Source organism: Arvicola amphibius, chromosome 3 (assembly GCF_903992535.2).
Source record: "Arvicola amphibius chromosome 3, mArvAmp1.2, whole genome shotgun sequence".
Lineage (NCBI taxonomy): Eukaryota > Metazoa > Chordata > Mammalia > Rodentia > Cricetidae > Arvicola > Arvicola amphibius.
In genome coordinates this window covers 70,602,708-70,622,166 of record NC_052049.1, presented here as the reverse complement: position 1 = coordinate 70,622,166, position 19,459 = coordinate 70,602,708, and the positions used below count along the sequence as shown (strand labels likewise).

The 19,459-nt window shown below is 42.1% G+C and overlaps 1 protein-coding gene across 2 annotated transcripts; it reads right to left on the bottom strand.

Moving 5' to 3' along the window:
- Nucleotides 1-1,242: 1,242 nt before the first annotated feature.
- On the bottom strand, nucleotides 1,243-11,671 carry Rfesd (Rieske Fe-S domain containing). 2 transcript variants are annotated; one of them, XM_038323744.1, is made up of 4 exons: nucleotides 11,581-11,671; nucleotides 3,490-3,662; nucleotides 3,364-3,398; nucleotides 1,243-1,531 (listed from the first exon to the last, which is right to left on the bottom strand). In XM_038323744.1, the coding sequence occupies exons 2-4, from the start codon at nucleotides 3,659-3,661 to the stop codon at nucleotides 1,268-1,270; spliced, it is 471 nt and encodes a 156-aa protein (XP_038179672.1). In that variant the 5' UTR covers nucleotide 3,662; nucleotides 11,581-11,671; the 3' UTR covers nucleotides 1,243-1,267. The 2 variants fall into 2 exon arrangements, with proteins under 2 accessions (XP_038179672.1, XP_038179671.1); XM_038323743.1 differs by lacking the exon at nucleotides 11,581-11,671 and adding an exon at nucleotides 10,655-11,528.
- Between the last annotated feature and the right edge of the window lie 7,788 nt (nucleotides 11,672-19,459).

Here is a 19,459-nt window from a genome sequence, read left to right as displayed (position 1 = left end):
TTTTAACAGTCTCACCGTGAATTCATATCCTACACACCCTTTCTGGCCCCATTTACACCTACATTTTACTAAGTTCTGCATGGGAACCTGTATACACACATGCACACACACACACATGCACACACACGCACACACACATGTGCACACACACACACACACATACTGTTCTCTAAAATTCTTTTAAACTTCTATTTGAAAGTTTCATGCAAACAAAGTACTTTGGTTCCTGAGAGACTTTGCTAGCATGGGTGGTTTTTAAATTCAGAAATTAGCCCTGATAAGAGACAAGTCAAACCAGCTTTTATTTGGTTTTGACATCTAGCACCTTCCTCCTCCCTCTCCTGATGGGGTCGTGAGCTTTGGCTGCCTGGCGCTCACCGTGTAGACCAGACTGGCCTCAAAATCCCAGAGATCCACCTACCTCTGCCTCAGAATGCTGGAATCAGAGGTGTGTACCAGTATGCCTAGTTTTAAGTTTCTCCTTTTTAAGTTCAACACATACATTGACCTTATTAGAGGTAATTTTGACATATAAATAAATGTCCGCTAAACATTTGTAAGCAAAAGTATACAATTAAAATTTAAGTGTCTCAGTGTACCTAATTTTACTTTTAAAACTGTAAAAACCATAATTTAAAACCGGAGGCAGATAATTTGTGGACAAAGCAACACAAGAAGAGAGGAATGCTGGGAACTGTAGGAGAGAGGGGTGGAGGCCATTCTGTGGCTGTTCCCAAATAAACCTGCTTGATTTAAAAGAAATCTTTCCCCACTTCAACGTTTCCTGTTACACCTTCTGTTTCATCTGTTACTGACCCTGTAGGTCCTTCCTAAGCGGGTCATCTGAGCCTCTAAAGGACAGATTCCAATCAGTCCAGAGAGGGATGGGATATATTCTGTCGACCTTGAGTGACCCAGAGTCAGACTAAAGTAAACATGCTTTCAAAACCTCCAAATCCAGGACTTTAAAAAAATACTCGCTTTTATTTTTATTATGTGTATGAGATGCGTGTCGGTGCCTACACAGGCCAGAAGAGGGCGTCGGATTCCCTGGAGCTGGAGTCAGGGCCACTGTGAGGTGTGAGGGTGAGGAAGAGGAGCAAGAGCTCTCTGAGCCACTGGCCCATCTGCAGGCCTTGGCAAAACCGGTGGTTTTTAAAGTTACATGTACCTATGTTAGAAAAAAATTATCTTTGGTACTAGAACAAAATTACTGTAGAATATTTTCAAACATACACATAATTTTGCTGTCATATGTATTTTTTAATCAGGAAGAACTCCGAATTACTTTGAATTCTCCAGTGGCAAAATAATCAGAGTCACACTTAAAAGGTTCCTTGGAAAGTGTCACATAAATCTTGCCATTATCCACGGTCACAGTGTGTATCCTTTGCTTTATTCCCTTGGAGCACCACTCAGGTCTTGCTGATGGGTCTTTAGGGTTGATAGACTGGTATAATCCTTCTCCTGTTGCCAAAGTGATTTTGTATTTATGCCAGGGGCAAACTATACATGATTGTCCATTGAAATCCTAGAGGGGAAAAACAAAAGATTTAATAGGCTGACATTTCAAGTGTTTAAGATAGGTTTCAGATTTAGTTAAGAACCTGATGCAGGAGAGCCAGGTTAAAGAACCACACCGGGTGGACCTTGATGCCAGCCTGGACTACACGAAGAGACTGTCCAGCCTGAACCACACGATGAGACTGTCTAGCCTGGACTACACGATCAGACTGTTCAGCCTGGACCACATGATGAGACTGTCCAGCCTGGACCACACGATGAGACTGTCCAGCCTGGACCACACGATGAGACTGTTCAGCCTGGACCACACGATGAGACTGTCCAGCCTGGACCACACGATGAGACTGTCCAGCCTGAACCACACGATGAGACTGTCTAGCCTGGACTACACGATGAGACTGTTCAGCCTGGACCACACGATGAGACTGTCCAGCCTGGACTACATGATGAGATTGTCTCATAAACAGTGAGGCGCTTGCCAGTGAGATGGCTCAGCAGGTGAAGGCACTTGCCACTAAGCCCGATGACGTGAGTTCCTGGGAATTCACGTGACAGAAGAGATCCACCTCCACACAGTTACTCTATTTTTCCATACACAAACAAGCAAATAAACATCACAAATGTTTATTTCAATGTATATTTAAATAAATACTAAAAAATGTTTATTTTTTACAAAAGCAGTGCTTCCCTCTCCTATTTACAATTTCCAAGTTATCCAGCCCTAAGCCAAATGAGGACAACGGAGTTTCTGTCGCTAGAACTCAGTGGGAGCACCAGCAGAAGGGGGCTGGCTGGCAGAGGACCAACTGCCTCTGAGCCACAAAAAAGGGAGGGGCTTCCAGTGCTGCCAGAGGAATTTTCACTAGCGTCCAGAAGAATTGTAAGGCCTGGGAGTTCCTGAAGGTCTGAGTGCAAATGGACAAGAAATCTGTGATCCCAGCTTTTAAACTGTCCTAAGGAAGTGTTGCCAAGCCTTAAGGAGCACGGCACCACCTGGATCTGCTTTAAACACAGCTGTTTCCTTAAGCATTTGTGGGACTGGGCTTCTGCATGTCTAATAGGTACCACTGTGTCAAGAGTGCTGGGCTGTGGCGGACACACTGAGCAAGTTCTTCATGGGCTAAAACCCTCGCCAGTCCGATAGTGCATGTAATTTAGCCCTGTACACCAGAAACAGGCATGATAATGTGGTTCCCACAGAGGTATCAGCAAGTAGTCACATTTTTCATAACTTAAACACATGCCCTTCAATATAAGGCACAGGAACTGATATTGTAAGAAGGCAAATAGCAAGTGTACAAAGGTGAAGCTCAGGCTTGTATTTGCAACAGTTAGACAAAACAAAACAACCCAAAACAAACAGGAGACAGAAATTAGGTAACTAGTTTTGGAGTACAAGAAAGCAAAGGCAATTCCCCCAAATTCTACAGCTAAGATTTTAAATGTGTTTCCTTTCAAAATTTTTTCATTTAGAAACAATTTTAACCCCTCCATGCCAGCACAGATAGGCCTGCTTCAGTAATCTAATGGGTGCATAATGTTCCACAGCATGACTATTTAATGAGGTGGTCTTAAATTTACCATATATAATAAAACATTTGTTCAAGTATATTCACAGGGTAGACATCACAGTATATTTAGACATTCATACTTGTAATTATTTATCTAGAAAATGGTTGTCTTTATGTTATTGGGTATAAATAGGTAAGGATAGTGGCAATAATCTTCAAAACACTAAAGTAGAATTAAATATAAACTATTAATCTTTGAATAAGTAATAATATAATAACAATATTGGAAACACCTGAATTTGCTTACAGTAAATTTAATTTTACATACCTCAATTTCTCCCAAGTGTAAGGGTCCTCCAGAATCTGAAAAGGAATTGATATTATATCTAATCACTAAACTGAATTTTGATAGTTTTGTGATGAACAAGTATAAATTCTAAAAATGAAATCTTACGGTAGCAGCGAATGTCCATAGCATGGTATTCCCCTTTGTGGTAGAAAATGACCACTTCTCTGTCATGGACAACAGCTGTCATTCTTTCCGACTTCCTAATGTCATCCTCTCGGCCAACACAGACAGAAGTGTTCTTGTCGTCGCCGCCTTGTTCAGAGACTTCAGGGTCCATGCTAATTAGTAAGGGGAGAAGGAAGAAAAGAGAGGAAGGGATGTGAGAAAAGGAGAGGAGAGGGAGGAGGAAGAGGAAGGAGGAAAACACTGGAAGTGGTCCTTTCTAGTATGGACGCTACCTAGAGATAAATATTGAGTTGTCTGAATTTTTTTGAAACTAATGAATGCATTTTTCTATAGCTGTATAGAATGTTGTTGGACTTTTTAAAAAAAATTCTTTGCTCTTTGATCTCTTTTGTCTTTGGGAGGCCACTATCCAGCTCCCAAATAATTGCAAGGAGTCTTACTATTACTTATAAATGCCTGGACTTAGCCTGACTTATTTCTAGCCAGCTTTTCTTAAATTGTCACATCTACCTTTTGCCTCTGGCCTTTTATCTTTCTCTATTCTCCTCCTATTTATTCTCTCTGCCTGCCAATCCCACCTATCCTTTCTCCTGCCTAGCTGTTGGCTTTTCAGATCTTCATTAGACCAACTAGGTGTTTTAGACAGGTAAAGTAACACAGCTTCACAGAATTAAACAAATTCAACATAAAAGAATATAATACATCTTTGCATAATTAAACAAATGTTCCACATCATAAACAACTGCAACATATCTCCAGCTAACATTCCACAACAATAGAACACTTGTAAATACTAGATTATAGCTAGTCTTTACTTTGACTTATGGACCCAACACCGCCAAACCAAGGAAAATTGCCCACTGTCAGGAAAGACAGGAAATTCCAGAGCAGCGGCATAGAGCCTAAGGCTTCATGCCCTTTCTTTCCATATCAAATTCAATACTAAAGAACATCCAACTGTTCTCTGCACTGTTTCTGTCTGTTGAAGGAGTCCGTGGATTCTTGGGTACCCTGGTGGGTAACTCACTTGAACAGTCTTGTTTACCCCACCAGATAATTACTCTCTGCAAGAGAGAGGTGTGAACAGGTTTCACACATACACACTAAGATGATTTTCCCCTTTGATTAACTTATTCAAGAGGACTGTAGAGCAGCTATTCAGTCTTTTTATTGTAAAGTGACTCAGTGGCTTGTATATATGTTAAGACTATAGTCACATTCCAATGATTCCATGTGGGAAGATGGTTGGGGTGACTTCACAAAGCAATCTCTTCTTAATAGAAGATGTTAATGTATGGGGTCCTGTAGGTACTTGAACTGTTTATTGGAGCAGAGTTACTTCAATTCCTTTATTGTTTGACAAAATTAAAGGCTTGTGACATATGACAGAGGTTAAAGTGTCCCGGTCACATCTAATCACATTGTTTACAATACCGACAGAGAAGCTTCTTCTTTTTCTTCTTTTTTGTTTATTTTGTTTTTTGAGACAGAGTTTCTCTGTAACTTTGGAGCCTATTCACAGAGAAGCTTCTTAAGGAACAACTTTGGCAGTCATCTTTAAAAGCCACCAGAATTACAAATGATGTTATCTTCAGATTCTCCTTCCGAGTTTTCTCATTAGAGATGATCTCATTTTATGAATGCTTTCTGATCAATGACTATGTGACTGGCACTTCAGGAGTTGGGACATGCAAGCTTTCTGCTCTCTCAAGGATTGTGTTCTGCATGGCAAGATTGATATCAAACAAATATATAAATAAGAATGACAATGAAATTACACTGGGTGATGTGAGAGAAAGTGACAGGGTAAGATAATCAACCCCCCCATAATAACAGATTGTAGAGTAAGATATTCAAACTACCCCCCCCCCAAAAAAATGAGTCAGATATGTGAAGCACTGGTGGGAGAGAATTCCATACTGAGAAAGAATGAAAGCCCGAGGGAAAGAAAAGGCTTAGCTAATTTGAGGAACAACAACAACAGACAGACAAACCTGGACAATACTATGCAAGACTGGCTAGCACTGCGGGTAGAGGTGACGGACACCACTGGGGTGACAGAGGGAGGGTAGCCAGTCTAGGGGCACTGGCAGTTTACATGTGTCCATGTGTCCCTTTAAAAACAGTGCTCCAGGCTCTCTGGAGAACGGATGGTAACAGAACAGGTATGAGAACACAGAGAGCAGGAAGCTGCCACAGCCAAGTGGCAGAGCCAGGGTGACTTAGCCCGAGTGTTCTAAGGTTAGGGAGAAAAGGAATGCGGCCAAGCCCATCCTGAAAGCATGTCGTGTTTAGAGACAAGAGGAAGATGTGGAGAGAGGCGACACCAGCACAGCACCCAGTGACTGTTAATCAAATGAAATTAATTACTCTACTATCATCTGCCTTAAACTGCAAGTAGGTAATCAGAAAAATAAAGGCAGTCAATGAGGTAAAATCACTAACTGATACATGAAAAAAACTGGGACTTCCCAGGAAACCATTCAGTTCTAAAACTGGTTAGGAAAAGGCTCAGAGTATCCTGCTCCCTTTGTGTAAACGGACTTATTTTTGACACTTCAACTCTCCTAAAAACCAAATATTGGCTGTGGTTATTAACTAAGTAAAAGCTTATATCCATAATATATAACCATTACAACCCTCTGTTGCCTATATTTCAAAGTGCTGTCTTGTATTTCACTCTTTGGGCCAAATGTGGAAATTACAAAGTGAAAAAAGAAATCAGGACTAAAAAAATGAGTCGATATTATTCCTAGAGACAGTCTCGGCCTCAAGACTACCTACTCTGTAACACTGTTCTATACTCAGCAGATGTTCTTCACGATGTGAAGTCACACAGCTGGATGGTTACAAGGCATGCTTGTTTTTGAGACAGGGCTTATGGGTCTCAGCTGGTCTTGCAAACCGATCTTCCTGCCCCCTCTCCCTAGTGCTCACATCACAGGCATGAGCCACCACACCAGGTCCATGCAGGGCTCTGTATGCACTGCAAGCACTGGACCAACTGAGCTGCATCTCCAGCAGCAAGTGCTGCACGTGTGCGTGTCAGACATAGCCCCAAATCAAAACGAAATCCTTCTGAAGGTTTGTAGCAATCCTAGGTCTTACATAATATACCGTACCCCTCATTTTTAAAAATTCATTTTATGTAAATGGGTATTTTGCCTGCGTGTGTGTCTGTGTGCTACATGTTCATGCTTGGCTGGTGTCTGAGGAGGCCAGAAGACAGCATCAGATTTCCCTGGAAACCAGAGTTACGGAGGATTGTATGCCAACTTGTAGGTGCTAAAAATCAAACCTGGGTCCTCTAAAAAAAGTAGCCAGTGCTCTTAAACCTCTAAGCCATTGCTTTAGCACCTTTGAATTCCATCTAAACAATTTTATAATTGTATGAATTTGTTATCAGAGTGTGAGATTTACAACTCTGCTTCATGCAAGATAAAAGAATTTTATATGAACGAGGAAATGAAGTGAATAAAAATGATGTCTGCTATCAGTAGAGACTCAACTGCTGTTAACCACATCAAGTGGACTGGGAAATACTCTTAGTATTAAACTTATGCAGTTGTCTACAATTGAAAATACTATGAATCACACATCAGGTTCAAAGACCCCAGTTGTTGGTTGATGACCCTCAGTCTCACTTCTAAACCACACTGATCCTGCCATATTCACAGGAGCTAACATCTTGACCAAACCATTTCAGTCTGAGGTTAACATTTTACATATATGTACCCACATATCCAATTTATTTAAAAGAGAACTGGGACCTAGATTAAATAACTCCAACCCATAAACTTTACAAAGTTAAGAGGAAAAAACTATGACTCATTTTATTTTTTCTAAATATTTATTTATTTATTATGTATACAGTATTCTGTCTGTGTGTATGCCTGCAGGCTAAAAGAGGGCACCAGACCCCATTACAGATGGTTGTGAGCTACCATGTGGTTGCTGGGACTCAGGACCTTTGGAAGAGCAGGCAATGCTCTTAACCTCTGAGCCATCTCTCCAGCCCCCATGACTCATTTTAAAAGCAAGTTTATAAAAACAGAAGACTTAGGAATAAAATCTTCACTGAGTTTATTAGAAGTGAGCTTTGGAAAAGGAGATGTATCAGCTACTCTAACAAAGCAAGTGCTACACGAGGCAGAAGGTAGAACAAACGTTAGCATCACAAGCCCAGCACTAAGACAGGCAGAAGGTAGGACATGTGAATGCACAGAGGCCTGGGCTCTGAAACCTCCATGCTTGGAGGGGGAAGTAAAGTGTGTGCACTGGTAGGGAGAAGCCAGAGCTCTCACTCAGTGTATAAACTTTATGTAGATTAAGTTTAGGAAACTACTCTGGAGTCTGTGGTCAACTCCTGCTCTGAGTACCTAGCTGGGCTGGGATGCAGCTCAGCAACAAAGCATGTGCTTTGTTCCATGAGTTCCAGCCCCATGTGGGGGAGGGGCTGGGGTTTAATCATGCCATGACTTCCAGCCCTATGTGGGGGAGGGGCTAAGGTTTAACTTGGCATTTAACTGTTATTTGAAAAAACTAAGATATATGCTGTTTTTAAAATTATCCCACAATAGAATAGCAAAAATAAGTTTAACAAGAAGAGCAAGGGGCCAGCTGTGGCACACACAGCTTTAATCCCAGGTCTCACAAGGCACAGACAGGTGATTGTTTGTGAGTTCAAGGCTAGCCTGGTCTATATAATGAGTTGCTGACCAGCTAGGGCTATATAGTGAGATTCTGTCCAGAGGTAATAAAAAGGTAAAGGGGACCATCACCACAATTTTTTCTGGGTTGTCTGTGACCAACAAGAAGCTGGAACAATATGTCTCTCTGCTTATTGGGTTTTGTTTGATTTGGTCAATACACGAATTGCTAGTGGGAGCATTTATCTTCAGAGTTGGACTGCAGTCTTATCAGATTTCATGGGAAGAACACAAAGGAAGCAAACCATAAGAAAAAGGAAACAAAAAGGAAAGGAAAGGTAAATAGGCTGAAGTCAAAGGAAAAAAATATTAAATTTGCAACACATATAGCCCTCAAAATAAGATGCTGAAAACAGAAAGACTTCCTATGGACAGTAAGTAAATGTCAAATAAAGAAAACGGACAAAAGACATGAGCAAACAGTTCACAGATGAGGAATTCCAAGTGGTCAACAGTCACATGTGAAGATGCTTAACCTCATAAGAAAAATAAAATGCAATGCAAAGCCCAAGCAGACTAGCAAAAAGTTATAGGAGGTTGGCAAGAATACAGTATAACCAGGAGTGATGGCATCACCAAAGCTGAGAAGTCATGACCCAATGTCCCATTTGAGGCATGTTAAAAGAATGACCACACCAGCAAAAGATAAGAAACAACATAGCCCATTAGTAGCAGGATGAATAATTTGTACACTCATTCAATGGAATGCTGTATTGCAGTAGACACAAACTCATTTTTAAAATGTCAAAAGTAATCTTTCATTTCTTTTAATCATGTGCAAAATCACAGGAAACCAAATACTGTGTTATTCATGTACACAAGCTTTGTAAGTATTTTCATTATTATTTTATTTTATGTGTCTTGGTATTTTGCCTGCATGTATGTCTGCACACTGTGTACATGTCAGGTGCCCTAGAAGGCTGGAAAACGGCATAGGATTCCCCTAGAACTGGAGTTTGAAGTCACCATGTAGCTGCTAGAAATCAAGTCCAGGTCCTCTGGAAGAGCAGCAAGCATTCTAACTGCTGAAACATCTCTCCAGTCCCCATGAATGCATGTTTATAAACTTACAGAGAAAAGCAAGAGGATAATAAAAGTATTATTTAAAGCCTCAAAAATGTTGCTAGTTCTTAGATTTAAAGTTATTTTTTCTAGTATTTAAGTTGAATCCTACTTTGTCTTTGTTGCAAGGTCATGAAAAACAAGGTTTTGAATCCCTAGAGCATTTTCCCACACAGAGATAAGAATGAACTATTTGAGAATATATTAGGTCAAAACTTAGCAATAGATAAAAGGTTAGAGCCACCACCACCACCAAAAAACAACAAACGGCAATAGACATAGACTAACTCTACAGGTTAACCCCCCCTGATAACCAGACAAATAAAACCAAATGCAGCCTCCCTCAAATTTCAGTGTTTGAGCATGGAACATTTACAAGGTTTGACTCAAACCTAGAAAAACTGCAGTGCACTCTGAAGAGGCTGATAAGGAACAGAAGGCTCTACATGATAACAGCTTCAGAAAGCTATGATTACAGTCTTGCATGGAAAAGTACTATCTTTCAAATAATAGTTTTCTTTATGCACCATCCATGGTACTATTTATGATATGAGATAAATTATTTAAAATTAACACCTATATTGTTCTTAATTACTGTGAATATCACAGTCCATTTAGGCAACGAGTCCATGCACTCACCCTTAAGAATTTAAATTTTGTTATTCAGATACACTGTTCATGCATGCCTACATACGCCTACGTATTTCCTCTATTTTAAAAAGCAGAATTTTTAAAAAGTGTAGTTTTTTACACTGACATAAAATTGTATGTATTTGCAGTCTACATGATGTTCTGAAAAACACATACATGTGGAATGACAAAACCTAGCTACTTAATTAGTTACCACACATAATTAACATGTGATGAGAACATTTTCCATGCACTTGGCTTTTTCAAGAATAACTGTTAGTCAGTCACCATGTGTACAATATAGCTAAGATACCAGATTCCTTTACCTAAATAAAAGAAAGTTCAAAGTTAGACAACTACTCAATTTGAGCAATAAATGATTTTCTTCTTTAAAAAATTTAGTTCTGCCAGACAGTGGTGGCGCATGCCTTTAATACTTGCATGCGGGAGGCAGAGGCAGGCAGATTTGTGTTTGAAGCCAGCCTGGTCTACAGAGTGAGTTCCAGGACATCCAGGGCTACACAAACAAAAAAATAGTTCTTCTGTTCCATAGTTCTCTTTTTGAAAAATGGTGGGTTTTGTTGTTGTTTTGTTGATACCAAAAATTAGGTCCCTAAAAGTGAGACTTCTAAAAATAAAACTACACATTAGCTAAGTGAACGTTCCCGTCAGTTTTGGATACCTTTCTAATGCAGTAAACATGCACTGAACATAAAAGACGACATGAAAGTAAAGGTACTCACGTGTGACTCCTCTTAAGCAATGACTAAGGCGCTCGAAGAGCAAGCAAGCACTTGGCCCACACACTATCCCAATGCTTATCTCCAGGGTGACACACTTGGTTTTAGGCTCAGGGAGGGGAAATACTTTAGCCAGTTTTATATCACTTTGGATGAATAAAAACGTACGGCCAGCTACATTTGATGAGTGATTACTGGCTTAGACTGCATGTAAAGGCTCTTTACTCCTCATGAACTAACTAGGTATTGCTTTCATGTAATTAGCAGCCAGCGATTTATAAGAACATGTGACCTGAAAGAAAATCATCTTGAAAGCCACAAAAGCCGTTCAGCAAAAATGCATAGAGATCTTTATATTACCGGTGCATACATGTATCAGGAAACATGGTTCTTGATCTAGGAATGCTAATACACAAGATTGTGTCCACAAATATTTAAAAAAACACCTGCTCAATTTAAATGAAGTCATGCAGCTGAGCAAATTACCGCCGTGTCTGGTATTAAAGAGGACAGGAAGGTTCGCCTGGGTCTGAATCCCTGGAATACGCTTGATTTGGGGCTGTGCTGCATTAAAGGTCGTCGTCACAGAGTGCGGGGACGGAAACTGCTTTGATACACTTCTGCTATTTAAGCTGGGGGCAACCACAGGAAACGCAAGTTCGGCAGCCGCGGGAAGAGCCCTGCAGCTCCGCTCAGAAGGCAGCGAGCAGCTGCTAGACTGAGCGGCGCCCCGGACGGACCGGGCCGGCACCAAGAAGCAGTCCCAGCGGCCATTCTAGGACACGGGGCTGCGAGGGGCAGGAGAGGATGGCCCGGGCCGGCTCGGAAGCGCTGCCAGCAGCCACCGGAAGCCCAGGCCCGCCCCTGGGACCGGAAGCAGCGCGCCGGAAAGCTCCGCCCGCACGCGTCTACGCACCCCGAGAACCCACCTTCCGGGGCTAGGGTCCTCGCCCCGCCCCCACCCCGCTCGGCTGGCACTGCGTCCTGAGCCTGCGCGCGCAGTCTCCAAGGGGGCGGGCATGCCACGTGATAGGAAGTACCGGTTCCTGGGGCTTCCGCCCAGTGTCTGATTACTGCTCCAGCCCTGGCCGGTTATGAGTGCTTCTGATGGTGACAGCCAGCCTACCCTGCTCTTCCAGCATGAGTGACATCAATTCTTTTTTAAAGATTTCACACTAGATTTACCCAAAGCTTATTTGCACTCAGCAATCGCATGCCTAAGAATATACCTTGTAAAAAATATTGGCAGAAGCCTCATGACACTTGTAATCCATGTATAGGATTGTCTATAGCGACGGAATAATACCTAGACCGATGTTCAGCTCAGTGGTTGGATAAAACACAATACGGATACGAAAACTTTGCTGCCATATACTGCATACCCAAATATCCAATTGCATGCTGTACTGAACATTGAAAGACACAGCATATAGGTTCCCATGTGTAATATGCTCTTTTTAGTACAAATAAGTTATTGCTTGAGATACAGATACACAGGTATGTGTAATATTGAGTTAGAAGGGTCACCCCAGCCCTTGGCCTGGGCATTGCTAAGCGCTTGTACTCCAATTCCCAGCATGCCAAGCACTTGGACTCCAGCTCTCAGCCTGTCAAGTGTTCACGACCCCTCCCCCAACCCCCACCCAATACACCCTGGAGAGGGTCAGGACCACTCCCACAGGTATTTAGGCTCCCTTCGGGAGAAGGAAAGCACGGTTTCAAGTTTTGTGTGTGCTTCGCTCCCCTCAAGCTCCCGGCCACCCAAGATCACGGTATTTTTGATTCCGTCTAATCTGGTTTGATTGGAGGTTTTTACACAGGCGGAGAGGCTAGGTTAGGAAATATTCCTAACAGTATATATGTACACTTTTTAAAAAAGCTTTTTAAAAAAATTAGTGATTTTTAAGGGGAGACGGTATGTTTTCACTTTCAGTTTTTTAACTGCCTACTACCCTTTTCGCATTTACTTATATTAAAAGCAATACAATAAAAATTACTCTCCCGGTGGTGGTGACGCATGCCTTTAATTCCAGCACTCAGGAGGCAGAGGCAGGCGAATCTCTGTGAGTTTGAGGCCAGCCTGGTCTACAAGAGCTAGTTCCAGGACAGGCTTCAAAGCTACAGAGAAACCCTGTATTGGGAGGGGAGTGGAGGTGGATGGGGGAATTCCTCATATTTATTTTTTTTTAGAGAGGAACTAAATAAGTGACAGGTTTTCAAAAGTTCTCTGAAAACTTGCCTGTAGCAAGCAGGCACTTGTAGAGCCTGCTGCTGTGGGACTGAGGTGGATCACTTGAACCCAAGTGTTGTTGGGCAACACCATATATCCAAAGAGTCTGGAACATTTGGATGCGGTGAAAGTTCCATCCGAAGCCCCCTCCCCTGGGAGTTGCCTCAGTTCAGACTCCACCCACAAAAATATGACTCCTCTCCAGAGATGCTCAAGACCACTCCCACAGCGTATTTAAACAGCAACCCAGAGACCAAACACTTGGTTTTCTGTCTTCCTTTACCAGCTCCTCTCTGGGGACATGGAAAGCCATCCCTGAGTGTTGGTAGTCATTAAACCTGGGCTTTTTCTAATAATTTGATGTGTTCTGATTCAGATTATTGTGTTGGCAGAGGGGCTTATCTGGGTGCAGAAACTTTTCAGAAGCTTGCGAGCTTGTCAGAGTTCTAGCACCAGCTCCCAGGTAAGGATCAAAGAACTGAGTCCACAGTGTTTGACTCTGACCTCCACATAGGCTTACTGTCGTGTGTTTGTGCCCGCTCACACAGAATCCCTTGATGCAGTAGCCTATAACTTTGCCTGGGCTTTACACTTGCCTAGGAATTAAAAAAAATCTTGTTTCCAGTCTGCATTCTAGATCTATGAAGTAAACTCTTAGATAAGGGATTCAATATAATTTTACTTCCAAAATGATTCTGCTGAAAACCCACGGTTGAACATTATAACATGTATATAGCATACTAACATAGTGATTTCAAACCTTCAGTGTCTCAAAGGACTGGGGAACCTGAAACTTTGGAGTCTTGCTCATTTATCCCAGTGTACAGCATACATTCTTTTTGTCTTTTAAGGCAATGATTTGCTGTGTTGTCGAGGTTGCTCTCAAAATTGTGAGCTCAAGTTATCCTCTCAATTCACAGCACCTACAGGTGGACCACCATGTTTGGCTTATAAATATGTTAGAAATAGACCCCAATACGTGAACCACAAAGAAGCTCAGGAGACTAGCTCAGTGTTAATGTCCCTGATATTATTCTGTTCACTATATAGTTTAAGGATGACTGGTAATATTTTATAGAACAAAGTTCCTTCTGACCATTTAGGCCATTGACCAAACACACGGTAATTATCTAGTTTTGATATATCGCTTATAAAGTCATAATAAAGATTGAACTTGATATTTGCATTATCTATTGGTTATCGTGATTAAAAAATATTTATTGTATATGTATGTGTGTGTGCATGAGTGTATGCTCATGTACCGCATGCATGTAGGAGCCCTCAGAGGTCAGAAGAAGCCATTAGAGCCCCTGAAATTGGAATTAAAAATGGTCATAAGCCATCATGTGTGTCCATGGAACTGAACCTGCATCTTCTGCTAGAGTAGTAAGTGCTCCTAACAGGTACACCATCTCTCCAGCCAAATTATGGAGCACATTAACAGTGTCCAGCTTGTATCTCCAAATGATTAAATAAGGGTTTCGACTAGAAATAAAGTTTTCCTTTGCTTAGCATAACAAGGCATTTAAATTTTCATTTACTTTATGCGTATTTGCCTACATGTATGTCTGTATAACCACAAATATGTCCATTACCTGAGAAGTCAGAGGAAGACATTTAATCACTTGGGACTGTAGATACAGACTGTTGTGAGCTGCTATGTGTGGTGGGATTTGAACCCAGGTCCTCTAGAAGAGCACTGAGTGCTCCTACCCACTGAGCCATTGTTTCAGCCTATAATATTACACTTTTTAAAGGAATAAATATTTCAGATCCATGGGTCTTCCATCTGTTTCCAACTCAACAAGCCAATAAACACACCGAATGAAAGAAATTTTTCGTTTATCTTTCTCAAATTAACATGTAGTTAGTCTTTTCATAATATTAAATATTTGGAAAGCTGTAATGGATCATGAATAAATTACTTCTCTCTACTTCCCAGGTGCACACACATGAACACACAAAATTATGTATACATCATTCTATCCCTTTGGTCACAGAGTACTTAAGTCTATGTACAAGTCTTTGCAGCTGAACAGAAGTCATGCCCACTGTTTCTTTAAGTGCTGCCTGTGACCATCTTGGGACACTTTCTACTTTTCTTCTTCGAAATGATTTATTTTCTCCATGTCTGGGTTTTGTTGTTGTTGCTCCTCGCCAGTGTTTCTAACTTTAGTCTACTAGTGACACCCAGTGGTTCCTGTGAAATCAGAACACACACTAACTTTTTCTCTGTATTCTTGACTCTCAGGGATGAATTTCAATCATCTCTTCTGAACTTTGGGCAGTCCAAGGCCTCTGTACTGAGTAGCAGGCTGTTTTTAAGAAGATTTTCCAAATACCATACCCTTTCTCTTAGAGAACCACTAGTTTTCACTACAGGGAGGTCTGAAGTATATTCACCAATCTGGATTTCCTACATCCTTAAAACAGAAAATATTGATACTAGTAATCTTGTGAGGCCACTGTGATACAAACCACAAAACCAAACAAGGTATATATCTGTCTTAATTTTCTATTCTGTAAAAAATACCATGACCAAGGTAGTTTCTAAAGGAAAGAATTTAATTTGCTTACAGTTTCAGAGGATTAGAGTCCATGATGGCAGAGCAAAGGTGTGGTGGCAGGAAGTTGACAGTTCCCATCTGGATCTGAGAGAAGAAAGGTGAGAGAGAGAACTCAAAAGGCTTTTGAAACTTCTAAGCTCTCCCTCCTTAGTGACACAACAAGGCCATACCTTCTAAACCTTCCCAAGTAGTTCCAATAACTGGCAGCCAAGAATTTAAATATATGAGTTTATGGAGGCCATTCTCCTTCAAACCACCACAGTATCTTTATTTTATATTTTCTCTCTCTCTCTCTCTCTCTCTCTCTCTCTCTCTCTCTCTCTCTCTCTCTCTCTCCCCCTCCCTCTCTCTCTTTCTCTTGATTTTATTATATGTTTATTGGTTTATTGTGATAGGGTTAAAACCCAGGTCTTCACGTACATTGGAAAATTTACTGTGTTACTGAAAAGAAAGCCCTGGATAAATCCAGGTTTCCCCACCCCCCAGCAGGAAGAAAATAGCCAAAAGTCTAAGCAGGGAGAGAAAAATCAGGAATCTAGGATTAGCCAGTTCAGTGACTATGTTTCAGGAACTAGCTAAAGATAAAGTTAGGTTGTAATCTTGAGAATAATCTTGAGAAAGGAACTAGCTGATTATGACTTTGGGAGTGATCTTGAGAGGCAGGGAGTTGCCCCCTGGTGATCATCACTGGTATTCTCGGAATTTTCTACACCCTCCCTGCCCTTTTTGGATCACTGGGCAATGGTTTCTTCCCTTAAAAGCCCCTTCTCCCGGTCACTCGGGGTTGAACTCTTCCCCTGCGTGGGTTATGAGTCTCGGCCCCAGTACACTGGTTCCCGTCTCATCTCATCATTAAACCTCGTGATTGCAGAAAGGATGGTCTCTCGTGAGTTACTGGCCGGGGTCGTGTTATCCCGAGACTTGAGTGGGAGTCTCCCAACACTGGGAGTCTTTCATTTGGGGGCTCATTTCTGGGATTAGCAACCGCCCTCATCTCCGAAGACCCACTTGGGGGTTGGAGGTGAGACTTTGTCTGTGTGTGTCTTTGTCTGTGTGCTGGCAGGTCCTTTGTGTGTTTTTGTGCCAGTTGTGCCAGGTTCAGGTTTGTACATTCGAGTTTACAGTCGTGCCTTTGTGTGTGTTTCCATGCCAGTTGAATCCAGGTTCAGGTTCTGTACAGTCGTGACTTATTTTGTGTTTCCGTGCCGGTTCAGTTGAATTCAGGTTCAGGTTCTGTACTTTGAGGTTACGGCCGTGTCTGTGTCTTTGTGCTTCCATGCAAGCTGAGGTCAGGTTCTGTATTATCGGTTTTGCAGTCGCTCACATCTCGGGAGGAGACGAGGGAATGATCAGCAGACATGCTAGATCACTGACTGCTGCCTGGGAGACGTCCTGGGAGGTGAGAAGGGACCCAGGGACGCCTGGGAGATTCCCGTCTGGGTGCTGGTGAGGATATGGAAGTTCTCCTGGATTGGAGGAACTATGTCCTCTCAGCCGTCTGTACTTCTGGAATGGTTTTATCTCTCTCGGTGGAGACAGACATTTGTTTGTGTGTCTTGTGTGTCTTCAGTCTTTTGTTTTCTTTCTTGTGACATTGACCATGGATCAGTGGTTTTGTCTTTCTCAGTTTTGTTAGCCTTTGTCTGTCTATCTTCAGTCTCTGTTTTGTCTTACACGCAGGTAGTGTGTTCAGTTGTCTGGTGAGATACGCGGGTGGCGTTTCTCAGTTCTGTGGTATGACACGAGTGGTGTGGTCAGTTCTGTGTAGAGACATTCGTGGATAGCGGTCTCATTTAGAAAGCGGGGAGGGTCACACCCGCAAAGCAGCTTGAAGCTGTGTCTTTGGTTTGTTTGGCGCCTTTGTCCTGTATGTCTGTATAATGTGTTGTGCTTTTGTCCTGATGCTGACGTACTCAAATCATGACTTCTTTGACTTTGGTATTGTGACCACTTAAAAGACTTTAGAAATAGGGCCATAAGCAAAGGGGTATATTTCATTAAAAAAAGTCAGCCTCGGCCCCAAGCACATGGCTGCGGGGCAGCATGCTTGTATGGATGGCTAGGATATTCAGCTTTGCTGTTATAAGGTATTGAGGCTGCCAGACACCGTTGTAGAAGGCGGATGTACCCCAATAGGATTTCAAACACCAAACAAAAAATCTGAGGGTAATTGCTATGGCCTAAAGAGGTTAACAATCTTTTTTCCCCAGTGCTGCGTACCCCCCACCCCCATACTGATGGATGAGTTCCCTCTGCCTGCCCTGGGAGCTTCATGCTTCAAGCCTTTGGTCAAAGCTGACCAAGGCTTGGCTCCGCAGGTGAAGAACTCTTTCAGATCCTATGAGTTATAAGTATCTGTCATCATTTATAGGGGTTGGTTAAATGTTTCACACTGGTACAGGATTTTATGTGCTGTTCTTGTTTACAAATTATTGTTTGTTAATGTTAAAAAACCTATTGCTGGTCTCAAATGTTTCACACTGGTACAGGATTTTATGTGCCGTTTTTGTTTAAAATGTAGCCATACATCCTCACTTAGAAGAACCACCATAAAAGACTTTGGTAAGAGTTTTTATGTTGTCTAAAAGGCAAGAGAGATTTTTGCTATGTTGAAATTTTTGGTATGTTGTCTAAAAAGCAAGAGATTTTGGTAAAAAAAAATGTGCAAACAGATATGGGCCTTATCTAGCTCCCTGTGTATGCTTTCAAGGTCAAACTTAAACGGGGTAAGAGCAGCTGACAGTCTAGCACCGCTGGGCTCTGCCATCTGTGTTTCTTAAACATTTAAAGGAGGCTTACAGGCCTTATACTCCCTTTGACCCAACCTCTGAGGGTCGGCGGTAGCTATGGCCTTCATAGGACAGTCAGCATCAGATATTAAGAAAAGTTAACAGGGCTGGAGAGATGGCTCAGCAGTTAAGAGCATTGCCTGCTCTTCCAAAGGTCCTGAGTTCAATTCCCAGCAACCACATGGTGGCTCACAACCATCTGTAATGAGGTCTGGTGCCCTCTTCTGGCCTGCAGACATACACACAGACAGAATATTGTATATATAATAAATAAATATTAAAAAAAAAGTTAACAATGGTTAGAAGGGTTGCAGGATTATATCTTGCAGGATTTGGTTAAGGAGGCAGAGAAAGTGTTTCATAAGCGAGAGACTGAGGAAAAGAAGCAAGAGAGAGCAAGAGAGAGAGAGAGAGAGAGAGAGAGAGAGAGAGAGAGAGAGAGAGAGAGAGAGAGGAGGCAGAAGAGAGAACCGGAGGGATCATAGACAAGAGAAATTTGATAGAATTTTGGCTGCAGTGGTAGGAGAGAAAAGGAAGATAGGACCTAGACAGATAGAACCTGGGCAACAGAAGACCAAAGATGAATGAAGACGGACAGAGGCACCCCTTGGACAAAGACCAATGTGCTTATTGCAAAGAAAAAGGACATTGGGCAAGAGAATGCCCAAAGAAAGAGCCTCTAAAGTACTGGCCCTAGAAGAAGATGATTAGAGAGGATGGGTCTTGGACCCCCCCACGCCTAGGGTAACCTTGACTGTGGAGGGAACCCCTATGGATTTTCTAGTGGACACAGGGGCTGAGCACTCTGTGCTGAAACAACCATTGGGGAAATTAAAGAATAAAAAACTATAGTAATTGGAGCAACTGGACAGAAACAATATCTGTGGACCACCTTACAAACTGTAAATTTGGGGAGAGGACAAGTGAATAATTAAATTTATTCATTTATTTTACATCCTGACCAAAGTTTCCTCTCCCCCCCCCCCGCTTCCCCCATACAATCCTTTCACCCCCTACCCCCCCTCCTGCCACTTCCCATCCAATCCACTCCTCCTGTGATTCTGTTCAGAAAGGAGCAGACCTCCCACGGGTGTCAACAAAGCATGGCATTTCAAGTTGAGGCAGGACTAAGCTCCTCCCCTTGTTCTCAGGCTGGGCAAGGCAACCCAGTATGAGGAATAGGATCCTGGAAGTCAGCCGAAGTGTGTTAGGGGCAGGCCCT

What these genes read in the sequence shown, in the direction of transcription:
- Rfesd (XM_038323744.1), bottom strand. Translation starts at nt 3,661, where the DNA reads ATGGACCCTGAAGTCTCTGAACAAGGCGGCGACGACAAGAACACTTCT. An exon ending in TATGGACATTCGCTGCTACC is followed by an intron (nt 3,399 to 3,489) that starts GTAAGATTTCAT and finishes ATTCCTTTTCAG; the next exon opens with ATTCTGGAGGACCCTTACAC. An exon ending in TACACTTGGGAGAAATTGAG is followed by an intron (nt 1,532 to 3,363) that starts GTATGTAAAATT and finishes TTTCCCCTCTAG; the next exon opens with GATTTCAATGGACAATCATG.